The sequence below is a fragment of the Lepisosteus oculatus genome, chromosome 14 (assembly GCF_040954835.1).
Source record: "Lepisosteus oculatus isolate fLepOcu1 chromosome 14, fLepOcu1.hap2, whole genome shotgun sequence".
In the NCBI taxonomy this organism is placed as follows: domain Eukaryota; kingdom Metazoa; phylum Chordata; class Actinopteri; order Semionotiformes; family Lepisosteidae; genus Lepisosteus; species Lepisosteus oculatus.
The window spans coordinates 19,078,247-19,104,122 of record NC_090709.1 but is presented as its reverse complement, the minus strand read 5'-3'; the positions used below and the strand labels follow the sequence as shown (position 1 = coordinate 19,104,122).

At 52.5% G+C, this 25,876-nt stretch overlaps 2 protein-coding genes, 4 non-coding genes and 5 pseudogenes across 6 annotated transcripts in view; 1 reads left to right on the top strand and 10 right to left on the bottom strand.

Annotated features, from left to right (window-relative positions):
- LOC138242514 (zinc finger protein 135-like) overlaps positions 1 to 25,876 on the bottom strand; it is a 446,217-nt gene that overhangs the window by 70,002 nt on the left and 350,339 nt on the right. The gene's annotated exons all lie outside the window — the stretch shown is intronic.
- LOC138242842 (zona pellucida sperm-binding protein 3-like) lies at positions 2,161 to 3,051 on the top strand. The gene is made up of 4 exons (XM_069198421.1): positions 2,161 to 2,329; positions 2,401 to 2,518; positions 2,717 to 2,817; positions 2,895 to 3,051. Exons 1-4 carry the CDS (start codon positions 2,205 to 2,207, stop codon positions 3,034 to 3,036), a joined length of 486 nt encoding a protein of 161 aa, XP_069054522.1. The 5' UTR covers positions 2,161 to 2,204; the 3' UTR covers positions 3,037 to 3,051.
- trnaf-gaa (transfer RNA phenylalanine (anticodon GAA)) lies at positions 6,318 to 6,390 on the bottom strand. Its single transcript has one exon. It is a non-coding gene; the product is annotated as a tRNA-Phe (tRNA).
- LOC138218545 (5S ribosomal RNA) lies at positions 21,203 to 21,321 on the bottom strand. Its single transcript, XR_011181515.1, has one exon. It is a non-coding gene; the product is annotated as a 5S ribosomal RNA (ribosomal RNA).
- Positions 21,859 to 21,967, bottom strand: LOC138218950 (5S ribosomal RNA; annotated as a pseudogene).
- Positions 22,505 to 22,623, bottom strand: LOC138216163 (5S ribosomal RNA). Its single transcript, XR_011179875.1, has one exon. It is a non-coding gene; the product is annotated as a 5S ribosomal RNA (ribosomal RNA).
- Positions 23,153 to 23,271, bottom strand: LOC138217975 (5S ribosomal RNA; annotated as a pseudogene).
- LOC138217760 (5S ribosomal RNA) lies at positions 23,809 to 23,927 on the bottom strand (annotated as a pseudogene).
- On the bottom strand, positions 24,464 to 24,582 carry LOC138217995 (5S ribosomal RNA; annotated as a pseudogene).
- LOC138218788 (5S ribosomal RNA) lies at positions 25,118 to 25,236 on the bottom strand (annotated as a pseudogene).
- LOC138216150 (5S ribosomal RNA) overlaps positions 25,774 to 25,876 on the bottom strand; it is a 119-nt gene continuing 16 nt past the window's right edge. The window contains exon 1 of the ribosomal RNA XR_011179862.1: positions 25,774 to 25,876. This exon is cut by the window's right edge and continues 16 nt beyond it. This is a non-coding gene — a ribosomal RNA (5S ribosomal RNA).

The window sequence follows — 25,876 nt, the reverse complement described above, 5'->3', positions numbered from 1 at the left end:
TGTCAAAGACATTCATTTACATACAAACAAAAGACAGACATAGTAACGATTCTACATTAACTTGTCCTACATAGTAATGTATCGCAGAATTCCGACTAAGTAACTCAGAATTGCGACCTAAAAACTCTGAATTTTGACTTTATCTCTCACATTTTCGACTTCGAAATAGCCCATATTTCATTGTCTGTCCTTTTGTTATTGTAACGGATTCGGGTTCTAGCTGGCAAGACCTGGGTTCGAGCCAATACAGTGAAGCACGAAGTAGGGTGGGAGCGGCAAGGGGACAAACCCTAGAACCCGAATCCGTTATAATAACAAAAGGACAGACAATGAAATATGGGCTATGTCGAAGTCGCAAATGTGAGAGATAAAGTCAAAATTCTGAGTTTTTAGGTCGCAATTCTATGATTCTAAGTCACAATTCTGAGATACCATAGTGCGTTTTTTTTTTACTCCCTGGCGGAAACGGGCTTCCGTAGGTTCTCAGTGCTGCGAAGCAAAAGCAATCTCTGAGAAATCAGACAAATTATTATCAGATCATGTCAAAAGCTGATCAGTATTTCTTTACTGGAAAACAAAGAAATGCTTGTATTACACATTTTAATATGACATGCAATTACACATGAAAAATAGTAAAATTATTGTTGGTACATGTTGATAGAACAGCCCCCTCGATAAAAGAAAGTGTGGACGGACGTGTCGCATGTTCCGTACTCTGTATGACAGCGAGTTTAACACACTGTCCTTGGAAATTAGAAACTAATTGAACAATAAATTAATCTGAGCAAATTTTACACGTGTGGGTGATTTAATTCTGTCGAAATTGCGTGGAACTCCTCCGCTGAGGTCAGATACACACGGGAAAGTGTTCAGGAGGCTTCACGGAGTCCCGCCTCAGACTGGAATCAGGTCCTAATTAGACCCTGAGAACAATCCGAGTCTCTGTGTGTAATTGATTGTGTTGATTGAGCGGTAGTGTGACCAGGTGTGTGGTAGCAGGTCCTGCCAGTATAAAAACCTATTCACCGCATTCACACTTTATGCTTTCTTGCTTCAACACAGTTTATTGGTTTACTTATTTTACTCCTGTAGCAATTTAGCGGGACGTTAATTTGGCAATGCGCTCGTTTCTCTTTGTGCTGTGCCTGTGCGCAGGGGCTGGGCTCCCTGCACTGATCTCCGCCGGGCCTGCTGGCTGGGACTCTCGGGAATTGGCGCTCCAGGCCGACCTCTCGGCTCTCGAAGACGCAGCCCAGTAAGAGGACTTGAACCTCGCAGATGCGCCCTCCGAAGACCTGTCTGCAAGCGAGAACGACTCGCGGTCCTTAGCTCCCGACTTCCGCAGCCTTCCCGTATCCAGAGACGCGTACTCGCCCTACTTTGACAAGGAGAAGATGAAGCCGGCAGCCGCCCCTTACCCGCCTACATCAAGAGCGTCCTATTTCCTCCCCAGCGAGGGCGGCAGCCGGCTCGGCCGGCCATCGGGGGCACCCGAAGAGTGGTTGTGTGGTGCGACTCCAGCAGGATGTACGTGAGGGTCAGTCGGCTCCTGTTCGGCTTCAGCTGTCGGCCATCGGAGGTGACCTTGGGCAACTGCAGCGTCAGCCGAACCACACGCAGTTACTTCTACTTCATCTACGGGCTTCACGAGTGCGGCACCGAGCGATCGGTAAGCGGGTCTTCATCTACAGGCAGTGTATCGATGTGAGCAGTAGGGCCAGTGTCGGGGTTGCCTTTTCTGGGAATATCCCTTCCTCTGTGACCCTGCAGGTTGTCCAGGGCCGCCTGGTGTACTCCAACACTCTCCGCTATGCCCCGCCCTCCTCCAGTGCACCTGTGTATCGCTTCATTCCCTTCTGTGCCAGTCAAGTGCTCCTACAACAGGTAGGCAGGGCTCTGCTGCTGCGGAGAAGCTGCTGGGGAAAGTGTCCAGATGCCCCTCATCCCCTCTGTCCTGCAGGTTCCACTACTCCTACAAGGTTGGCTATGTCCCCACGTGGGCCAGGAGAAGGACCTTCTTCAAGGACCTGAAGAACAAGCACAGCTTTGTGCTGCTCACCACCAACTGTAAGCTCCTTGAGTGAGTGGCTCCTCCTGCCTGCAGGGGGTGCTGTGTGCAGGTGTAATGCTGCCTCTCTCTCTCTCTCTCTCCAGCCCATTGGGTCCGGCTCTCTCCTAAGGATGAGTACTTCCTGGGTCAGCCCATGTACTTCCAGGCCACTGCCTACTTTGCCACAGTGGAGCAGAGGCTGTACATCCACTCGTGTTACGTAACGGAGAAACCGGACCAGCATTCCCAGCCCCGTTTCCCTGTGATTGACAACTTGGGGTATGGCCCCTTCTGGGCGGAGAGGTGGGCAGGAGCCCCAAGAGCCTGCAGGGGTTCATCCTTGTCCCCAGGTGCATGGTGGACAGCAAGGCAGATGGCTGCCTGTCCAGGTTTGTCCCCTCCAAGCAGAAGGATGTGCTCCGCTTCACAATTGATGCCTTCCTCTTCCAGAAGAAGCTGTCCAGGAAGGTACTGCTCTCAAAGGCTGCTCAGCCTTCTTGCTCTACTGATCCATGGTCTGCTTTCACGTCCATGATCTAGATGTGAACCAGACTGTGACAGCTGTAGTGCCTAGAGCTGCCAGCTTGCCTTCATTGATGGCAGAAGGTCCTTCTCTGTCCCTCTATTGGCCTTGATCCCTTAATGCTGTGACCTTCCCTCTTGTAGCATGAAGTGACTGAGCTGTACATGCACTGTGTCATGGCTGTGGCTCCTGCTAAAGCAACACCAGGGACCAAGTCCTGCACCTACAACAGGGAGGTGAAGAGGTACTTCTGCAAGGAGCCTGCTGAGGGTGCTCTGGGACATGCCAGGTGGAGGCCTCACCTGTCCTCCTCTCCTCCAGGTGGGAGGAGCTGTATGGTGACCATGAGGTCTGTGCCTGCTGTGAGTCCAGGTGTCCTGGCAGCTGTAATGAAGGTGGGTCTGGTTCTCTATCCCTTGTGGATGCATCTCTGCCCAAGAGACAACCATGCTTGGACAACTGAGGAATGATCCTGTGCTGGACAAAAGGACTGTGTAGATGAGTAGACTGTGGGTCTCTGGGTATAGCAGATCCCTCAATCCTGGGTGTTGCTTGTCCACAGGTACCAGGAGCCTGGTGACCAGTAGTCGGGTGGCTGTGGCACCAGTAGAGGGTCCTCTGGATGTGGGAGCTGACTGGAATGAGGATGAGGAGGGAGACCCTCAGAGCTCCAGTGAAGATGCTGAGAGCACCAGTGAGGATGTGGAGGGAGCAGAGGACTTTGGAGATGTTGGCCAGTGGACAGGTAGGGTCTGGCAGGAGGAGCTCCTGTAGGGGTGGTGTCCTGCAGTGCAGCTGGATTGTTCTCCTTCTTCCTCCCCAGGTGCCTGAATGAAGGCTCCAGCCTGGCCCTTGTGACTCTCCTGCCTCCACTTGCCTTGTAATGGCAACATCTCAATAAAGCTGTGAAAGACCCTTCTGCTTGCCCTTGTTTCTTTATGGTTTATAGGTTTGAATGGGATGGAGGAATTCAAGGGAAGTGAGACCCATTAATCAATGGAAGTATTTGTGGGGGGGGGGTTCCCCTTTCAAGAATGCTTCTTGTATTGCTGCCAATGAGGACTGAAAATGGCTGGAGTAATAAAGCATTGTACTGGGGGAAGATGGCTGCATTATTCCTTGGGCAGGGCATTGTGACTTTTTTTTACTGGGGGAGAGACAGAGGTGTTCAATATACTGGAAATCCTCCCATTTCCGAGAGGCGTAGTGCTTATGGAGTGTGAGTTGCTACTGTAGTGCCCAGTAAGAGTGAGATCTGGTGTCCTATTCTAGGCTGCACAAACTGACTAAAATAAACACAAGGAAGGAATTGTCAACAGGGGCTTGGTGTAAAGTAGGCCTTCCCTTCCTTAGCAGAGGAACAATACTGGTGCACAAACATCAGTGAATAATGGTGCAGTTAGAATCTCGGAGGTCTTGTCTTATGGGCGTTGGTTTCACAGCAGTGGTATTGGACAGTCATGAGGAGTATTAGGATTGAGACTGGAGATCCCAGCACTTGATGGGGAAGACAGGTGTTCACAACCACCTCTACCAGCAGCACAGACTGTGTGGATTGAGACTGAACACTTACTACACAAAGCCTCTCCCCTGTTTCAGTGTCCCATGTCGTGAATCCTAGTCTCCCTTTGTGACTACCTATAATTTGCACAAATCATGATGGCCCACTAACACTGTTAATTTTTAGCCCTACTGCACTGCCCTATTAAAGCTTCAAGGTTTTAGGATAAACTATTTTATATAATGGTTCCAAAGGTGGCTTCTCAAAGTACTTGACATAATTACAATTAGAATACACAGGATAAAACAATTCCAATAGACAGAGGAGACCATGGATGGTGGTACTAAGGAAAGTAGAAGCAGAGGGGTAAAGATTGGAACCAGTTCAGTAAAGGCTCTTCTACAGAACAAGGTGTTGAGTCTGAATTTGAAGGAGTTTAGGGAAGGTGAATCTGGTATCCTTGGGGAGAGAGTTCCAGAGCTTGGGGGGCATAACAGGAGAAGGCCTTGTCACTCACACAGTGTAGATGGGCTTGGGGGACAGTTAGGAGACCAGAATAAGAAGAGCGAAGGTTATGAGGTGGGGAGCAGGGTGATAATAGATCAAACTGCTACTGAGGTGCAACTGAAATGTGACGGCATGTTCTACGATTTATGCAAGAAAGGGTAATGTTAGGCTTTTATGGACCGTTGGTACAACAGCAGTGCTCAAGGATTCATTTCTAATATTGAGGACAATGGGTTATATACCCCTCGTTCTTACCAAAGGATCAGAGACCTTTTGCTATATAAAAAGACTCCTTTCCACCACTAATTTATACAGGTTTGGTTCATTTGGGTTTTATCATTTAAGTGAAGTCAATGTCCTGCTCGCAGCTGAGCCCGACACACGGTACAGTCTGGTTTCTGTCGCTGGGCGCTCACCCTGCGGTCCATATGGGTCCTAATGCCCCAGTATACGGCAGTGGCAATTTCCCTAAGGAAACAAATACTCCACATTAGTCTGAATGCCACATTCTTCATTGGTCCCATAACATCACAGAAATATAAAAACAAAACTACTCACTCTTTAATCTCGTCTAATCCAAGACACACCAAATATCACAGTCTTCTTTAAACACGCGTGCTGTGATTCCTCTATGTAGCAGAAATAACAACCGAGGAGCCAAGAGATCATTTCAGCATTTCGTGTCTGAACGGAAAACACAAACGACCAACTTGGAATGACTTGCTTTTGACGCTTTTCAAAGCGTTCTTTGTGCACGACAACTGCACCACCAAGCAAACTACATAAATATGAGAAAACACGCAAGAGAGTTGTCACTCAGTGTCGAAGGGTCGATGTATACTGGGGCTCAGTTGAAATACAACGTCAGGACTTTTCCGAATTATGTCACACAAAGAGAGCACAGCCTTTTCCGCCATGCCACATGTAACTTGGTAACTCGCCGTGATCGTATAGTGGTCAGTACTTTGTGTTGTGGCCGCAACAATCCGGGTCACGGCAGAATAGGGGCGTCTGCTTTTACTACTTGCACGAATTAAGGCAAAAAAAAGCCAATCGATGTGAACGAACGGCGCTTTGCAGAGGAGTACTGCCTGACTGGATCGTTGATGAACGACAGAGGCCACTCCGACCTCTTCTTGGTTTTCTTCAATGACTTACAAAGGATCTTCTTCACATTGGCCCATGCAAAGCAAACACAGGAAAGTGCAATTCAAGCAGAGACCAGGAGGGACTTGTTTACACCGAGAGTGGTCGGAGAATGGAACAATGCGCCCAGCCCTGTTGCTGGAGCCGATTCTTGATGAGATCTTGGGCTCACTAAGAGGCCCCCGCTGGATGCTAATCTTTCTGTTGTTCTTGCAGGTCCTGCGCTGCTTTTGAGCCGACAGAGCTCGTCCTGGTCTGTCGGCACAGCCCAATTGCAAATGATCGGCTCCGCGTACAGAAGGAACGTGCGTTTGGTACAAGAGTGCACGAAGGCACCGGAAATACATTGAGAACAAATGACCAGTCGCTAAAGACCTCTGTGAAGTACAGGAGCGTGCAAAACGAGGCTGTTTCCACCCGGTCTCGAACCGGGGACCTTTCGCATGTTAGGCAAACGTGATAGCCGCTACAGTACGGAAACCTGCAGGGACTGCTGCTGGTGTCTCGCTTGCGTTTCGGGCTGAGAAAGGGACGCGTCACTTTAGGCAGGGTGGGCTGGAGAGAGGAACAAAGGGCGCGATGAAACAAATTGCCGAAACCCGGGATCGAACCAGGGACCTTTAGAAATTCAGTCTAACACTCTCCCAGCTGAGCTATTTCGGCGGTGCGCAGAGCCCACAGCCACCTGCTCCAGCCTTCCTCGGTTGCGGCATGAGCGCACCAAGAGTAGCGGGAGAGTGTTGCAGGAACATCACTCAGAAGGAAAGCCACCCAGCTGCGCTCTCTGAGCTCTGTCCAGCGCATCTTCCTCGCATGGATTCCTGCCTGCGACGGGCAGGAAACAATTAGCAAGAACAGAACGACACCCCATGGGTGTCTCATGACCACACCTTAGGTTGTGACACGTGCAGGTGTGAGGGGTTGCCGGGCTACTCTGGAGCAGAGCTTGGGTGGAGGGGGGGCTGGAAAGCAGACAAAGAGGTGACACCTCAAGGTCTGCACGATCACAGCTCTCCGCCGCCCCAGGCTTCCGCTCGATAAGCTACTGGACACACCCGCCCCTCCTCACACAGACCGTGGAAAAGCCCCCGAGTGGGAGGGCTCTCTCTTCCTCCCAGGAGCTCTTGGACACGACGCACAGACAGAGCGCGGGGAGCTGCCGCTTGCAAACACGGCTCCAGGCAGGACTCCACTCCGCAGGAGCAGTAGAGCAGAGGAGATGGGGGCAGCTTAGCTCCTGTGCAGAGACCTGAGCTGTTGTTGCTGTGGATGCTGTCTTTTCTGCACTCGGGGTAGGAGTGAATGTTGAGTTTCCCTTAGAAATGAAGCAGAACACTTCAACGGCACGGGTGTGTGTGTGTGCGTGCGCCCTGGTGATTCTGGGAGACAGATCGAACCTGGGCTAAAAGAGAGGGGGCTTAGCCCTCTTCCATTTGCTAGTTCAAAGTTGTACAACCCATTTGTATCTGCTAGGCGGCGCAGTCGTCGTCAACAAAGAAGGCTTTGAAACCCACCCCTCCACTCTTTGAATAAAGCAGTGTCGTCAGGCCCTGACATCCCACCCCCGCCACTGTCTACGTAAAGTAGTATCGTCAGGGCCTGACATCCCACTCCCGCCACTCTCTGTGTAAAGTAGTGTCATATGGCCCTGACACCAATCCCTCCACTCTCTGCATAAAGCAGTGTCTTATGGCCCTGAAACCCTCCCCTCCACTCTCTACATAAAGCAGTGTTGTTAAGCCCTGACATCCCTCCCCCGCCACTCTCTGTGTAAAGCACTGTCGTATGGCCCTGACATCACACCCCCACCACTCTCTGCGTAAAGCACTGCCGTATAACCCTGACACCCACCCCTAAACAATCTGCATTAAGCTGTGTTGTCAGGCACTGATATCCCACCCCCACCACTCTCTGCAGAAAGCACTGTCATATAGCCCTGACACCCACCCCTCCATTTTTTGCATAAAGCAGTGTCGTCAAGCCCTGCCACTCTCTGCGTAAAGAAGTGTCGTATGGCCCTGACATCCCACCCCCACCACTAACTGTGTAAAGTAGCATCGTCAGGCCCTGACATCCCACCCCTGCCACTCCCTACGTAAAGAAGTGTCGTATGGCCCTGACATCACACCCCCACCACTCTCTGCCAAAAGCACTGTCGTATAGCCCTGACATCCCACCCCTCCACTCTCTGCATAAAGCAGTGTCGTCAAGCCCTGACATCCCACCCCCACCACTCTCTGTGTAAAGCAGTGTCATATGGCCCTGACATCCTAGCCCCACAACTCTCTGTGTAAAGCACTGTCGTATAGCCTTGACACCCACCTCTCCACTCTCTGTGTAAAGCAGTGTCATCTAGCCCTGACATCCCACCCCCTCCACTCTCTGAATAAAGAAGTGTCGTATGGCCCTGACACCCACCCCTCCATTCTCTGCATAAAGCAGTGTCGTCAGGCCCTGACATCCCACCCCTCCACTCTCTGCGTAATGCGGTATCGTCAGGCCTTGACATCCAACCCCAGCCACTCTCTGCGTAAAGCAGACATGTTACAGACATTTACAACAAAGACATATTATAAAATATTGACATATACTGTAGGTGGCTGGAGCATTATTGGGAGACAGACTCACTGTTCCTCAGGCTGTGACAGGAGATCACATACTGGGCTCCCAGATCAACTGAGTTCCCTCCTCCCTCTCCCAGTAGGATTGGGACCCGTTGTGATTCTGGCAGGTGTGGGAACTCTGGGATTAGATTTCTGAATTTCGGGAAGAATGTTTCTCTAATCCCAGAGTATCTGTCACAGTGCAGTAGGAAGTGCACCTCTGTCTCTATTTCTCCCCGCTGGCAGTGGGAGCACAGCCTGTCCTCTCTGGGCAGCCAGGTCTGCCTGTGTCGCCCAGTTTCTATGGCCAGGTTGTGGTCACTGAGCCTGTAATTCGTCAGGGTCTGTTTCTGTTAGTTATTTTTTATTTTGGTCAAATATTCAGCTAGTGTGTATTGTCTGTTTAAGGTTCTGTAGCATTCCAGTTTATGTTGTGTTTGTGTGTGTGTGTCCCAGTGTGTGAGATATTGCTGTTTGATCTGTGCTGTGATGTGGTTGAGTCTGGGTTGTGGTGCTCTAGCAGTGCTGTCCTGAGGCTGGTTAGTGTCAGTGTCACTCACTGCGAGTGTGATTTCAGCAGAGTCTCTGTACTCTTGGGACACTTGACTCACCTGTCTCTTTATTTCTCTCCCTGTGCTGTCCCTCTCCTGCCCCCTCTCTCCCTCCTCAGACTCCAGCTGGAGGAGGTCCAATCACCACCTCCTGTGAGACAGAAGAAAAATAAGGTGGGTAATGCTCTGATCCTCTCTTTACTCCTGTCCAGTGTCCAGTCAGTGTCCAGTCAGTGTGTCTGTATGAACCCCTCTCTCTCAGTGCAGTGTTCATGTACTGGAGTGTCCAGTCAGTGTGTCTGTATGAACCCCTCTCTCTCTCAGTGCAGTGTTCATGTCCTGGAGGTTCCAGTCATGTGTCTGTATGAACCCCTCTCTCTCTCTCAGTGCAGTGTTCATGTCCTGGAGTGTCCAGTCCGACTCTTAACGTGACTCTCCTGTCTCTGCTGCAGAATCGCTGGTGCGTCTTTTTAAACTCCCTGAGCTGTGTGTCGGTGGAGACAGATGATCAGGACGAGCCGATGGAGGCGGCGGAGACCGTGGGTCAGGAGAGGAAGAGCGAGGGAGAGGAGGAGCAGGCTGCCGGGAAGGACAAGAAGAGGAAGAGGAGGTGCAGGTGAGCAGACAGGGGGGCGCCGCTTGGTCGTGTCTGTGATTCAAGGAGGAGTCTCCTCTTGCTGTTTGATGTCATGGTGACGTCTGTGTCTGTGTCCCTCACACCTGCAATAACAATATTCTTTCCAGGTTCCTTTCCTGGTTCTGTGCCAGCTAAGATCTGGACTGGACTAGACTGGACTGGACAGGAGCTGAAGGACACCAGACTGGACTGGACTGGAGCCTAGGGACACCAGACTGGACTGGACCGGAGCTGAGAGACACCAGACTGGACTGCACCGGAGCTGAGAGACACCAGACTGGACTGGACTGGAGCTGAGGGGCCCCAGACTGTACTGGACTGGAGCTGAGGGACCCCAGACTGTGCTGGACCGAAGCTGAGGGACCCCAGTCTGGACTGAAGCTGAGGGACCCCAGTCTGTGCTGGACCGAAGCTGAGGGACCCCAGTCTGTGCTGGACCGAAGCTGAGGGACCCCAGTCTGGACTGCACTGGAGCTGAGGGGCCCCAGACTGGACTGGACTGAAGCTGAGGGACCCCAGACCCCAGTCTGGACTGAAGCTTGTAATTTTTGTTCTTTTGTTAAGCATCAATAAAAAATTTTTTAAAAAAATCTGTTCAGCTTTTGGTTTTTTCCCTCCCCCCCCCCCCTAAGGTTGCTGCTGGGAGAGGTGTGAGTGGGGCCAGCAGGGGGCGCTCTCACCCTGTGGTCTGTGTGGGTCCTGATGCCCCAGTATAGTGACGGGGGACACTGGACTGTAAACAGGCGCCGTCCTTCAGATGAGACGTCAAACCGAGGTCCTGACTCTCTGTGCTCGTTAACAATCCCATGGTGTTTCTGGAGAAGAGTAGGGGTGTAACCCCAGTGTCCTGGCCTGATTCCCCCCCTGGTCTTGACCCATCATGGCCTCCTAATCACCCCCCTCTCTGAACTGGCTCCATCCCTCTGCTCTCCTCCCCACTGGATCCCCCTGACCTGGGAAGAGCTCTGAGTGGAGAGTCCAGACGGATTAATTATTATTATTATTATTCGTGCTGCACTGGGCTTCAGTCCTGGTAGTGAGAGGGAGACTCTGTGATCAGTACAGACACTTATGACTGTATAATAATACACGATAGAAATGGAAAACAGGGTAGCGCTGTAGTCCCTTCGAAACGTTTTGAACTGCCAGAAGAAGTTTTCACAACCCGGACTCGTGAAGGTACAGGTCTTCTCCCATCGTCCGGAGCAAGGTGTATGGTGTCCTGGTGATTTCTCCCGTTTTGAACGGAGTTTAATGTCTTGTTTCTACTTTATTAGAGAGAGGCACTGAACATCCTGTGATGGACTGGTGTCCTGTCCAGGGTGTGTGAGTGTGTGTGTGTCCTGTGATGGACTGCTGTCCTGTCCAGGGTGTGTGAGTGTGTGTGTCCTGTGATGGACTGCCGTCCTGTCCAGGGTGTGTGAGTGTGTGTGTGTCCTGTGATGGACTGCTGTCCTGGCCAGGGTATGTGAGTGTGTGTGTGTCCTGTGATGGACTGGTGTCCTGTCCAGGGTGTGTGTGTGTCCTGTGATGGACTGGTATCCTGTGAAGGACTGGTGCCCTGTCCAGGGTGTGTGTGTGTCCTGTGATGGACTGGTGGATCACAATATTAATTCTCCTCCTTGATTCCCTCCTTCATCGCCAGAGTGAAAGCGGGACACGGCAGTAAAAGCTCAGCCCTGCGGGTGGTGGTCCTCTCGGCCACACGGGGGCGCTCTGGCTCCACGGGGGGGGGGTTATGTTCAAGTCCCGCTGGGAATCGCACCAACGCGGTGGAGTTCGTGAACGTCCCAGACACCAAGAAAACGAAAGAGAGATAAAAGGTCGTTTTCGGGGTTCAAGAAGCAACCCCGAGATTCAGGGAGTTTCCCCGCTGAGCTTACTCTGCCGAAAACACGCAGGTTTTATTTTTTTCCCGTGCCCCCCCTCACACAGGCCGTTTCTGTAGCGTGAAGTTGTGTTTTTTTGCGCGGCGGTCGGTGAGAGGCGAAATTTTATTCATTTTTTTCCCACGGTTTGAAACAGAAACAGCCGGGTGGTGTTGTAGAGAGGTCGAGAGAGGTTTTGGGGGGCGGGGGGGGGGGTCGTGAGGTCCCACGCAGCGCTCGGAAAAGAAAATGGCGTTTCTTGTCCCGGCAGGACGGGGGGGAACCCGTGTTTTTTGGACATGGCGTGGCCCGAAATTTACGCCCTTGGGCGCTAGAGGGGGGTGGATGTTGGTCTTTCTTTGATTTTGGGGTCGGGGGGGGGGGTGCTAATTTCACTGAACCAAACCCCACGGAAACCCGTGTTGGACGTGGGGGTGCTGAATGCGCCCTCGACGTGATTTTGTCTTTAAATTCAAGTGCAGCTTTTGTAACGCTTGGGCCGGAAACACCTGGACCCGTTTCCTCTGCCTGTCCGAGGTGGCGACTACCGGGGTCGTACAGGGACACCCGGCTGGCCGCTGAGAGTTGGAAAAATAAAATGTCCACCCAAAAAAAAAACAACAACCGTGAAAAATGTCGGCCATTTTTGTTTCGCGGCCGAGCCGTGAGCGCGTGGGGGGCGACGTCACGGGGGCGTCACAATGAGCCGCCTGACGTCACAGAGCGGCGGATTCTAGCGGGGGGCGGCGCCGGAGCCCCATGAGCTCAGAGGAGTGAAGAGAGAAGAGGAGGAAAGCGCTATATAGTCCTTTCTAAACACGTGTTTCTTCCAATAAAGTTACTTCGACTTCAATCATTAGTTTCAGCTTCAGAATCGCTCTTCAGTATCCCCGTGAAACGGTAAGTCAGTCAAAAGTGCCGCTGGCGAGAAATGACAAAATAAGTGGAGAAATAAGTTGTTTTTTTACCGTTACTCAACTCTTATGGGTATGATCGTGCTGTAAAAAGATATTGAGAGGAGGTGCACCTCTACATAGAGAGTGGCGGGGGTGTGGAACAAGCTGCCCAGCCCTGTGGTTGAAGCCGATACCCTGGCTTCTCTCCAGACACAGCTGGGTGAGCTCCTCCAGTCAGGACAGGAGGCTCTTCTGTACACAGAGGGGGGCGGGGGTGGGGAATAAACCGCCCAGCTGTGTGGCTCCGCCCCCTCCCCTCCCCACTGTGACTCTGCTTGTCTCGGCAGGACGATGCACCGACAGAGATGCCGCATGGCCATGCGCGGTCGCAGCAGGACCCGGGCCCGGCGAGGCGTCGTAAGTCCACCCCTCCCGCCCGCCGTCCAGCGTCCAGCATCCAGCCCTCCTCCGACTGACCTCTCCGCCCCCAGCAGCACTCGCTGTATTATAATAATATTATAAACTTCACTGATAGAGCACCTTTCACACACATAGCAGCACAAAGCGCTTGACAGACCAGGTCTCACGGTAACACCTCCAGACGAGGAGAGACACTTCCAGTGGTGATCTTGACTGAGGACACGCCCTCGGCTCAAGAGACAGGGTCACGTGTACAGTATGGCCTTCTGAGAGCACAGATTGCCTCTGGATGACCCAGACTCTTCCTGGACACACTGGACACACTCGCCTGTCCGGACTCTTACTGGACACACTGGACACACTCGCCTGTCCGGACTCTTACTGGACACACTGTACACACTCACCTGTCCAGACTCTTACTGGACACACTGGTCAGACTCACCTGTCCAGACTCTCACTGGACACATTGTAGAGACTCACCTGTCCAGACTCTTACTGGACACACTGGTCAGACTCACCTGTCCAGACTCTCACTGGACACACTGTACACACTCACCTGTCCACACTCTCACTGGACACACTGTAGAGACTGCCCAAGGCCCCTAGTCTCGACACGACTGGGCTGGGCTATTTGGTCAGAGCTGTCTCGGAGATGGGCTGTTTGGCGTCTTCACAGGTCACACCGGTCAGGCCGAACCCGGACTGGCAGCGGGAGAGGTCCCGGCCCAAGTCCCGGTGCTTTTCCGTAAGTCTGACCCGGTCGCCTTCCGCGAGACTGGACCGGCCGCCCTGTGGTGGGCCCGGTGCCCCACATCTACCCTACAGCTCCCCCACTGACCCCTAAACTCCCGATACCCTACAGCTCCCCCCACTGACCCCTAAACTCCTGATACCCTACAGCTCCCCCACTGACCCCTAAACTCCCGATACCCTACAGCTCCCCACTCTGACCCCTAAACTCCCAATACCCTACAGCTCCTCACACTGACCCCTAAACTCCCGATACCCTACAGCTCCCCTCACTGACCCCTAAACTCCCGATACCCTACAGCTCCACACTCTGACCCCTAAACTCCCGATACCCTACAGCTCCCCACTCTGGCCCCTAAACTCCCGATACCCTACAGCTCCCCACTCTGACCCCCACAGTCCTGATGGCCGAGAGGTCTCTGCTTGCTGTAGTGATTGAGTGAGCTCTGTGGACCTAACCTCTGTCTTGTGTCCTCGTTTCCAGCATCTCCTAGTGGTCCGTCATTTCACCAGAGCTGAAGGTGAGATCTGGGGAGGAGACAGAGCACCCCCTAACACCCCTGAGCTAGGTTACAGGGTAAGACAGCTTCTTACTGTTGGACACACCTGTCCACACTCTTTCTGGACACACTGGACACACTCACCTGTCCGGACTCTTACTGGACACACTGTACACAACCACCTGTCCAGACTCTCACTGGACACACTGTCCACACTCACCTGTCTGGGCTCTTATTGGACACACTGTACACACCCACCTGTCCAGACTCTCACTGGACACACTGTCTACACTCACCTGTCTGGGCTCTTATTGGACACACTGTCCACACTCACCTGTCCAGACTCTCACTGGACACACTGTACACACTCACCTGTCCACACTCTCACTGGACACACTGTCCACACTCACCTGTCCAGACTCTCACTGGACACACTGTACACACTCACCTGTCCAGACTCTTACTGGACACACTGTACACACTCACCTGTCCAGGCGTAGTCTCTGCTCCTCATCCCCCCTGCGTTGTGTCTCCCTCTCTCCCCGCTGGACAGAATCCCGTGGTGTCTTCGTGTTTCCCTGAGCTCGTCCAGAAGCTGGAGAGGGTGGCCGAGCTGCAGCTGGAGCTCCCGGGGTCGCCCAGCTCGTTCGGCTCGGTGCCTGTCTCCCTGTGTCTCTCCGTGTGTCTCCCTGCTCTCTGTCTGTCCTGCGTTGTCCCAGCTGGGTCTCTCTCCCTGTGTCTCTCCGTGTGTCTCCCTGTCTGTCTCTCTGTCTGTCCTGCGTTGTCCCAGCTGGGCCTGTCTCCTCTGCTCTTTGCCTTCAGCTCTGTTCGCCGATGTCCCGCCAGCCCGTCACTCTCTCAGCCTGTCTCTTGACTTGCAGGAGGAAGAGGAGGTGGAGACAGCTCTTCCGGCAGGAGAGAGTAAGGAGGTCAGTGCTGGTCCCACCCTGCCCCCTGTCCTGTCTGTGGTGGAGTTTTGCCGTCTTGTCTGTCCCTGGGTCTCAGTGTCTCTCTCTCTTTCAGCCCTGTCTGTCAGTGTCTCTCTCGGCCTGCTGTCTGCCTGTCCCTGCCTCTCTGTCTCTCTCTCTTTCAGCCCTGTCTGTCAGTGTCTCTCTCCTCCTCCTCTCTGTTCTCAGTGTGTCTCTCTCCTCCTCTCTGTCCTGTGGTGTCCAGGCGGTGTGTCTCTCTCCTCCTCCTCCTGTCTGTCATGTGGTGTCCAGTGGGTCAGTATTAGTGGGCTACACCCAGGCTCACTCACTGCGAGTGTGATCTCAGCAGAGTCTCTGTGCTCTTGGGACACTTGACTCACCTGTCTCTCTCTTTCTCTCCCTGTGCTGTCCCTCTCCTGCCCCCTCTCTCCCTCCACGGACTCCAGCTGGAGGAGGTCCAATCACCACCTCCTGTGAGACAGAAGAAAAAGAAGGTGGGTAATGCTCTGATCCTCTCTTTACTCCTGTCCAGTGTCAAGTCAGTGTCCAGTCAGTGTGTCTGTATGAACCCCTCTCTCTCTCACTGCAGTGTTCATGTACTGGAGTGTCCAGTCCGACTCTTAACGTGACTCTCCTGTCTCTGCTTCAGAAGCGCCGATGCGTCTTTTTAAAGTCCCTGAGCTGCGTGTCAGTGGAGACAGAAGATCAGGACGAGCCGATGGAGGCGGAGGAGACCGTAGCTCAGGAGAGGAAGAGTGAGGGAGAGGAGAAGCAGGCTGCCGGGAAGGACAAGAAGAGGAAGAGGAGGTGCAGGTGAGCAGACAGGGGGGCGCCGCCCGGTCGTGTCTGTGATTCAAGGAGGAGTCTCCTCTTGCTGTTTGATGTCATGGTGACGTCTGTGTCTGTGTCCCTCACACCTGCAATAAGAATATCTTTCCAGGTTCCTTTCCTGGTTCTGTGCCAGCTAAGATCGGAGTCGCCTTCCCCACCAAGGACTGGACTGGACTGGACTGGACCGGAGCTGAGAGACACCAGACTGGACCGAAGCTGAGGGACCCCAGACTGTGCTGGACCGAAGCTGAGGGACCCCAGACTGGACTGGACAGGAGCTGAGGGACCCCAGACTGTGCTGGACCGAAGCTGAGGGACCCCAGTCTATGCTGGACCGAAGCTGAGGGACCCCAGTCTGTGCTGGGCCGAAGCTGAGGGACCCAAGACTGTGCTGGTCTGAAGCTGAGGGACCCCAGACTGGACAGCACTGGAGCTGAGGGACACCAGACTGGACTGGACAGGAGCTGAGGGACACCAGACTGTGCTGGACCGACGCTGAGGGACCCCAGACTGTGCTGGACCGAAGCTGAGGGACCCCAGTCTATGCTGGACCGAAGCTGAGGGACCCCAGTCTGTGCTGGGCCGAAGCTGAGGGACCCAAGACTGTGCTGGTCTGAAGCTGAGGGACCCCAGACTGGACAGCACTGGAGCTGAGGGACACCAGACTGGACTGGACAGGAGCTGAGGGACACCAGACTGTGCTGGACCGACGCTGAGGGACCCCAGACTGTGCTGGACCGAAGCTGAGGGACCCCAGTCTATGCTGGACCGAAGCTGAGGGACCCCAGTCTGTGCTGGGCCGAAGCTGAGGGACCCAAGACTGTGCTGGTCTGAAGCTGAGGGACCCCAGACTGGACTGGACAGGAGCTGAGGGACCCCAGACTGTGCTGGACCGAAGCTGAGGGACCCCAGTCTATGCTGGACCGAAGCTCAGGGACCTCAGACTGGACCGAAGCTGAGGGACCCCAGTCTGTGCTGGACCGAAGCTGAGGGACCCCAGACTGTGCTGGACCGATGCTGAAGGACCCCAGTCTGGACTGAAGCTGAGGGACCCCAGACTGCACTGGACTGAAGCTGAGGGGCCCCAGACTGTACTGAAGCTGAGGGGCCCCAGACTGGACTGATGACCTTTTGTTAAGCATCAATAAATTTTTTTAAAAAAAAATCTGTTTAGCTTTTGGTTTTTTCCCTCCCCCCCCCCCCCAAGGTTGCTGCTGGGAGAGGTGTGAGTGGGGCCAGCAGGGGGCGCTCTCACCCTGCAGTCTGTGTGGGTCCTGATACCCCAGTATAGTGACGGGGGACACTGGACTGTAAACAGGCGCCGTCCTTCGGATGAGACGTAAAACCGAGGTCCTGACTCTCTGTGCTCGTTAACAATCCCGGGGTGTTTCTGGAGAAGAGTAGGGGTGTTACCCCAGTGTCCTGGCCTGATTCCCCCCCTGGTCTTGACCCATCATGGCCTCCGTATCACCCCCCTCTCTGAACTGGCTCCATCCCTCTGCTCTCCTCCCCACTGAGAGCTGCTGTGTGCTGAGCGGACTGGAGCATCATCCAGGTAGGGGCTGCACACTGGGGGGGCTGGAGGGGATCCCCCTGACCTGGGAGGAGCTCTGAGTGGAGAGTCCAGACTTATTAATTATTATTATTATTCGTGCTGCACTGGTCTTCAGTCCTGGCAGTGAGAGGGGGACTCTGTGATCAGTACAGATACTTATGACTGTCTAATAATACACGATACAAATGGAAAACAGGGTAGCGCTGTAGTCCCTTCGAAACGTTTTGAACTGCCAGAAGAAGTTTTCACAACCCGGACTCGTGAAGGTACAGGTCTTCTCCCTTTGTCCGGAGTAAGGTGAGAGGTCACCCCCTCGGGGCGCAGTATCCCCGATGCACTCCCCCACCACCACCCAAAACGACACACACTTCTGTGACGATTGGGAGACCCCGGTTCGACCAGCCCCTGCGGTGGAGGAAACGACCCGCTGGAGAGAATACGCAGACTCCACACAGAAGGGTCACCTCGGCATTTATTCCAACAGCAAAACAACACCAGAGAGAAACGGTCTCCGAAAGATAAGCGCACACCGGGAAAAACACGACAGGGTCATTACAAATGGGAATAGGAGTTCTTTTTTTTAATGTCGCGTTTCTACTTTATTAGAGAGAGGCACTGAACTTTGGGGAACGTGACATCCACCCAGTATTACTAGTAGGTTGATAAATATAAATGTTCTTTTTCCCCCCGTATGATACCTCGCGAAATATAACGATGGCCAACTCCTTAAGTTGAAATTTAAACCCTTCTCACGCTACAAGACAGTCCGTCAACATCGCCGCGGCCCGAAGTGCGACCTTCGGTATGACGTTGGCCGAAGGGGGTGGGGTAAGTACGTCACAGCCGGGGGAAGCCCCTATCACGTGAGAGGGGTGCGGCGGGCGACGAGCCCCAGGGGGCGAAGAGAAATTGATTTGTGTGGGGTGTGGAAACACTACACGACCGCGCAAGCGAGCCGTTTTTTTTTTTGTTTTGTTTTTTCCAGAACATCAGAACAACCGCAGAGATGACCATCGATCCACCTCCAGACGTTTCCTTTTTTGTCCTCTTTGGCCCCCAAAATAAAAAAAAAAACTGGGATCCATCGTGGCGTTGCCAAATTAAAACGTCAACCACTTTTCGGGCTTTCGTGCTGTCCATGATGAAACCGTCATGGTTGTGTAAGCATACGTTACGTCACAGACCGGCGGCGCTCGGACGTGAGGAGTGTCGTTACGTTTTTGAAACGGGCATGTCAGACAAGATCTCTGACAAGATCTCCGAAAAACCCAAACCTGTAAGATTCAATTTCAATTCAGTTTTTTTATATAGCGCCTTTCACAACACGAATGCCCCAAGGCCCCGAACAAAGGAGTTGTTCCACACCCCCGCCACCCTCTGTGTACAGTAGAGCCCCCTGTACTGACTGGAGGAGCTCACCCAGCTGTGTCTGGAGAGAAGCCGGGGTATCGGCTTCAACCACAGGGCTGGGCGGCTTGTTCCCCACCCCCACCCCCTTCTGTGTACAGAAGAGCCTCCTGTCCTGACTCCAGTAGGAAATGTCACCTGGAGGCAACACACCAGCTTCTTTTAACAGATCACCTCGGGAATCGGGAACAACGGAGCTGTGTGCGGACGTCTGTACGGAGGGGTTCAGCGCGGGGGGGCTCCGGGCTCGGGTCTGGACCCGGGGGGGGACTGTCTGTGTGGAGTCTGCATGTTCTCCCTGTGTTCTTCGGGTCCAAAGACAGGCTTTTGGGCTAATTGGCTTCTGGGAAAACTGGCCCTGGTGTGTGTGTGTCCTATGATGGAGTGCTGTCCTGTCCAGGGTGTGTGAGTGAGTGTGTGTTTGTCATGTGATGGACTGGTTCCTGTCCAGGTTGTGTGAGTGTGTGTGTCTGAGTGTCCTGTGAGGGACTGGTGTCCTATCCAGGTTGTGTGTGTGTGTCCTGTGATGGACTGGTGTCCTATCTAGGGTGTGTGTATGTCCTGTGATGGACTGGTGTCCTGTCCAGGGTGTGTGAGTGAGTGTGTGTGTCTGTGTGTCCTGTGATGGACAGATGGTACCAAGCCTGGACACCCATGAGACACTGGCTTCCTCAGAAGACTCTCACGGAGGGCACACTGTCCCTAACCCGGGTCCAGAAGAAACTACCGTGATCTATAATTCCTGCGCCTCGGAAGGGTTTATGACGTCTATGTCCGGCGCCCGCGCCCGTGGACCGGCGGTTTGGCGTCGCGCTCCGCAGCTCGAGCTTCGGTGCGAGGCAGGGCGCGAGGGAGTCGATGTGGCTCCGGCGCCATCTTTGCTGGTGAGTCAATTGTGACCGTTGCGGTACAATAAACCATCAATAAACCTTTTCCCACCCCGTCCAGTATTTCTGTCGCGGCCCACGTCCCTTACAATCGACAAACTATAAAAAAAACAGTAGCCCTTCGCAACATTACACGCCATTTTTTTTATTTTAAACGTCCGCTAGATACGCAGGTGGCTCGATACCTGTCTTATCCTCGCCGGCGTCTTTATACCGGCAAGTGAATTTTATTTGGGGTCCCTCAGAATTGTGACAGAAATGTCAGTGAACCACAATAAAAAACGAAACTTTTTTTTGAAAGGCGGTGAATGGATTTTCTGAGTAACCGTGTAGCGACTAACGTAAGGAAAAAAAAGTTGTCTTTCCCTACGAAGACGTTTTGGTACAGGACTTTCTTTAAATATCAGTTGTGCATAGCGTTTTACAAAAAGTTGATGATGATCTTGGAGATAATTGCAAAGGAAAATTGAGATAACTACCAAAACATTACGTGTGAAACGACAGGACAGAACTTTGAACCCACAAAGAAACAAAGGTATGAAATATTGCCTCGTCATGGGGGGTTGATAATTGTAGTAAGTGTTCCTAATTTTCGTAAAGAAATGTATATTATGTGACTCACACGTGAGATTTAGTGTATATACGTTTCATATTGTGCATATATACGGGGTTAAAAAGTGGAATGAGTATGATTATAAACTCGTGTGTCCTATAATCAGATTGTCCTATAATTTTTGAACAAGCTTTGATTAGACAGGTGAAAAACAACATCAGATCCTTTTTTTAAATATATTCTCACGTCTGAATATCAGCTTCTCCCCTCTGGCCAACATTTCAGGGCTCCCAGGTGTAGATCCCAAATTGAAACAAATATTAATTTGTTACCAAGTTAAACAGTTAATAGAAGTGAGTGACCAGGGTAAATAAAGGTGGGTCAGTGTAAACTGTTTATTCTGGACCAGACTTCGTCATGTGTGATATGTCATGACTTCTTATATTAAGTTTTATCTTTATATTTAGTTCTACATGTGTAATAGATGCGATGTGTGTCCATAAAAAGGTTTCTCCAGGGGAAAATCAAGTTCGTTTTAAAACCGTGTTTCCTTTTTAGGGTACGTTTGCATTCCAAGTGTGGGGTTTTTGCCTTTTTATCATATTTTGGATGTGAATCCGTGGTATTTTTGCTGAGACAAGTTGCCTTTCTTATACGCGGAGGGATCTGCTCGTGAGATGTCCGCTTGGTCCATTTCTGAGCTCAGTATAAGGTGTAGAAAGCATGACTGTCATCATAACCCGCATCTCACCCAGGTGTGGAATAATGTTGTGACTATTGCTTCAGCAATAACATGCTGATTGCATGTTTCTAGATGGGTATAACAGAGATCTCAACTACTGAGGGGCCTTATTAATAAAGTCTCCACAGCCGAGGCGCTGTGTCTCTTTTCAGCTGGCGATAAACCTTTCCTCGATCCTTTGCGGACTTGTAAAACTGTTCCTGATCAGAATAAAAAACGCTCACGCTAATACACAAGCACCCGTGTCTCGCCAAAGCTGACAAATAAACAGACGGACAAGCCGCACTGCACGTGTGAACAGGGGAATGAGCGAGTGAGCGGGGATAGGGCGCCTCCTGCGCTTAAAAGCTTACAGCACCTGGTATTCCCAGGTGGTCTCCCATCCAAGTACTAACCAGGCCCATCCCTGTTTAGCTTCCGAGATCAGACGAGATCAGGCGTGCTCAAGGGGGTGTGGCCGTAAGCGACACAAAGGCTCGCTGGCACCCTTCTTATTGAGAGGACAGCTCCGTCACCTCTTTTACGACGCTGCTTTTTTTCCCTTGCGTTTTTCTCTTCTTCCCACGTTCTCTCTCTTCACTGCCTTCGTCCCCGCTCTATTTCACTTCAGCCTTTCACTCTTGCTTCCTTCCAATGAGGACGGAGCTGCGGGAGAAAGGGCGCTATAGAGGATCGCTGTGGAGAGCTGCTGCTGTGCTTTGACATCTGAGCTCTGTGGAAAACGATCTCAATACAATTCTGAAAAACGCGACTCTCCGAACGCCAGCCGAACAAGTCTCCACAGCCGAAGCGCTGTGTCTCTTTTCAGCTGGCGATAAACCTTTCCTCGATCCTTTGCGGACTTGTAAAACTGTTCCTGATCAGAATAAAAAACGCTCACGCTAATACACAAGCACCCGTGTCTCGCCAAAGCTGACAAATAAACAGACGGTCAAGCCGCACTACACGTGTGAACAGGGGAATGAGTGAGCGAGCGGGGATAGGCCGCCTCCTGCGCTTAAAAGCTTACAGCACCTGGTACTCCCAGGCGGTCTCCCATCCAAGTACTAACCAGGCCCATCCCTGTTTAGCTTCCGAGATCAGGCGTGCTCAAGGGGGTGTGGCCGTAAGCGAGAGCAAGGCTCGCTGGCACCCTTCTTATTGAGAGGACAGCTCCGTCACCTCTTTTACGACGCTGCTCTTTTTCCCTTGCGTTTTTCTCTTCTTCCCACGTTCTCTCTCTTCACTGCCTTCGTCCCCGCTCTATTTCACTTCAGCCTTTCACTCTTGCTTCCTTCCAATGAGGACGGAGCTGCGGGAGAAAGGGCGCTATAGAGGATCGCTGTGGAGAGCTGCTGCTGTGCTTTGACATCTGAGCTCTGTGGAAAACGATCTCAATACAATTCTGAAAAACGCGACCCTCCGAACGCCAGCCGAACAAGTCTCCACAGCCGAAGCGCTGTGTCTCTTTTCAGCTGGCGATAAACCTTTCCTCGATCCTTTGCGGACTTGTAAAACTGTTCCTGATCAGAATAAAAAACGCTCACGCTAATACACAAGCACCCGTGTCTCGCCAAAGCTGACAAATAAAGAGACGGACAAGCCGCACTGCACGTGTGAACAGGGGAATGAGCGAGCGAGCGGGGATAGGGCGCCTCCTGCGCTTAATGGCTTACAGCACCTGGTATTCCCAGGCGGTCTCCCATCCAAGTACTAACCAGGCCCATCCCTGTTTAGCTTCCGAGATCAGACGAGATCAGGCGTGCTCAAGGGGGTGTGGCCGAAAGCGAGAGCAAGGCTCGCTGGCACCCTTCTTATTGAGAGGACAGCTCCGTCACCTCTTTTACGACGCTGCTCTATTTCCCTTGCGTTTTTCTCTTCTTCGCACGTTCTCTCTCTTCACTGCCTTCGTCCCCGCTCTATTTCACTTCAGCCTTTCACTCTTGCTTCCTTCCAATGAGGACGGAGCTGCGGGAGAAAGGGCGCTATAGAGGATCGCTGTGGAGAGCTGCTGCTGTGCTTTGACATCTGAGCTCTGTGGAAAACGATCTCAATACAATTCTGAAAAACGCGACTCTCCGAACGCCAGCCGAACAAGTCTCCACAGCCGAAGCGCTGTGTCTCTTTTCAGCTGGCGATAAACCTTTCCTCGATCCTTTGCGGACTTGTTAAACTGTTCCTGATCAGTATAAAAAATGCTCACGCTAATACACAAGCACCCGTGTCTCGCCAAAGCTGACAAATAAACAGACGGACAAGCCGCACTGCACGTATGAACAGGGGAATGAGCGAGCGAGCGGGGATAGGGCGCCTCCTGCGCTTACAGCACCTGGTATTCCCAGGCGGTCCCCCATCCAAGTACTAACCAAGCCCATCCCTGTTTAGCTTCCGAGATCAGACGAGATCAGGCGTGCTCAAAGGGGTGTGGCCATAAGCGAGAGCAAAGCTCGCTGGCACCCTTCTTATTGAGAGGACAGCTCCGTCACCTCTTTTACAACGCTGCATTTTTTCCCTTGCGTTTTTCTCTTCTTCCCACGTTCTCTCTCTTCACTGCCTTCGTCCCTGCTCTATTTCACTTCAGCCTTTCACTCTTGCTTCCTTCCAATGAGGACGGAGCTGCGGGAGAAAGGGCGCTATAGAGGATCGCTGTGGAGAGCTGCTGCTGTGCTTTGACATCTGAGCTCTGTGGAAAACGATCTCAATACAATTCTGAAAAACGCGACTCTCCGAACGCCAGCCGAACAAGTCTCCACAGCCGAAGCGCTGTGTCTCTTTTCAGCTGGCGATAAACCATTCCTCGATCCTTTGCGGACTTGTAAAACTGTTCCTGATCAGAATAAAAAACGCTCACGCTAATACACAAGCACCCGTGTCTCGCCAAAGCTGACAAATAAACAGACGGACAAGCCGCACTGCACGTGTGAACAGGGGAATGAGCGAGCGAGCGGGGATAGGGCGCCTCCTGCGCTTAAAAGCTTACAGCACCTGGTATTCCCAGGCGGTCTCCCATCCAAGTACTAACCAGGCCCATCCCTGTGTAGCTTCCGAGATCAGACGAGATCAGGCGTGCTCAAGGGGGTGTGGCCATAAGCAAGAGCAAGGCTCGCTGGCACCCTTCTTATTGAGAGGACAGCTCCGTCACCTCTTTTACGACGCTGCTTTTTTCCCTTGCGTTTTTCTCTTCTTCCCACGTTCTCTCTCTTCACTGCCTTCGTCCCCGCTCTATTTCACTTCAGCCTTTCACTCTTGCTTCCTTCCAATGAGGACGGAGCTGCGGGAGAAAGGGCGCTATAGAGGATCGCTGTGGAGAGCTGCTGCTGTGCTTTGACATCTGAGCTCTGTGGAAAACGATCTCAATACAATTCTGAAAAACGCGACTCTCCGAACGCCAGCCGAACAAGTCTCCACAGCCGAAGCGCTGTGTCTCTTTTCAGCTGGCGATAAACCTTTCCTCGATCCTTTGCGGACTTGTAAAACTGTTCCTGATCAGAATAAAAAACGCTCACGCTAATACACAAGCACCCGTGTCTCGCCAAAGCTGACAAATAAACAGACGGACAAGCTGCACTGCACGTGTGAACAGGGGAATGAGCGAGCGAGCGGGGATAGGGCGCCTCCTGCGCTTAAAAGCTTACAGCACCTGGTATTCGCAGGCGGTCTCCCATCCAAGTACTAACCAGGCTCATCCCTGTTTAGCTTCCGAGATCAGATGAGATCAGGCGTGCTCAAGGGGGTGTAGCCGTAAGCGAGAGCAAGGTTCGCTGGCACCCTTCTTATTGAGAGGACAGCTCTGTCACCTCTTTTACGACGCTGCTTTTTTTCCCTTGCGTTTTTCTCTTCTTCCCACGTTCTCTCTTCACTGCCTTCGTCCCCGCTCTATTTCACTTCAGCCTTTCACTCTTGCTTCCTTCCAATGAGGACGGAGCTGCGGGAGAAAGGGCGCTATAGAGGATCGCTGTGGAGAGCTGCTGCTGTGCTTTGACATCTGAGCTCTGTGGAAAACGATCTCAATACAATTCTGAAAAACGCGACTCTCCGAACGCCAGCCGAACAAGTCTCCACAGCCGAAGCGCTGTGTCTCTTTTCAGCTGGCGATAAACCTTTCCTCGATCCTTTGCGGACTTGTAAAACTGTTCCTGATCAGAATAAAAAACGCTCACGCTAATACACAAGCACCCGTGTCTCGCCAAAGCTGACAAATAAACAGACGGACAAGCCGCACTGCACGTGTGAACAGGGGAATGAGCGAGCGAGCGGGGATAGGGCGCCTCCTGCGCTTAAAAGCTTACAGCACCTGGTATTCCCAGGCGGTCTCCCATCCAAGTACTAACCAGGCCCATCCCTGTTTAGCTTCCAAGATCAGGCGAGATCAGGCGTGCTCAAGGGGTTGTGGCCATAAGCGAGAGCAATGCTCGCTGGCACACTTCTTATTGAGAGGACAGCTCCGTCACCTCTTTTACGACGCTGCTTTTCTTCCCTTGCGTTTTTCTCTTCTTCCCACGTTCTCTCTCTTCACTGCCTTCGTCCCCGCTCTGTTTCACTTCAGCCTTTCACTCTTGCTTCCTTCCAATGAGGACGGAGCTGCGGGAGAAAGGACGCTATAGAGGATCGCTGTGGAGAGCTGCTGCTGTGCTTTGACATCTGAGCTCTGTGGAAAACGATCTCAATACAATTCTGAAAAACGCGACTCTCCAAACGCTAGCCGAACAAGTCTCCACAGCCGAAGCGCTGTGTCTCTTTTCAGCTGGCGATAAACCTTTCCTCGATCCTTTGCGGACTTGTTAAACTGTTCATGATCAGAATAAAAAACGCTCACGCTAATACACAAGCACCCGTGTCTCGCCAAAGCTGACAAATAAACAGACGGACAAGCTGCACTGCACGTGTGAACAGGGGAATGAGCGAGCGAGCGGGGATAGGGCGCCTCCTGCGCTTAAAAGCTTACAGCACCTGGTATTCCCAGGCGGTCTCCCATCCAAGTACTAACCAGGCCCATCCCTGTTTTGCTTCCGAGATCAGACGAGATCAGGCGTGCTCAAGG

Coding starts and splice junctions, on each gene's coding strand:
- LOC138242842 (XM_069198421.1), top strand. CDS start 2,205: ATGTACTTCCAGGCCACTGCCTACTTTGCCACAGTGGAGCAGAGGCTG. Junction 2,519..2,716: donor AGAAGAAGCTGTCCAGGAAG/GTACTGCTCTCA, acceptor TCCCTCTTGTAG/CATGAAGTGACTGAGCTGTA. Junction 2,818..2,894: donor TACAACAGGGAGGTGAAGAG/GTACTTCTGCAA, acceptor CCTCTCCTCCAG/GTGGGAGGAGCTGTATGGTG.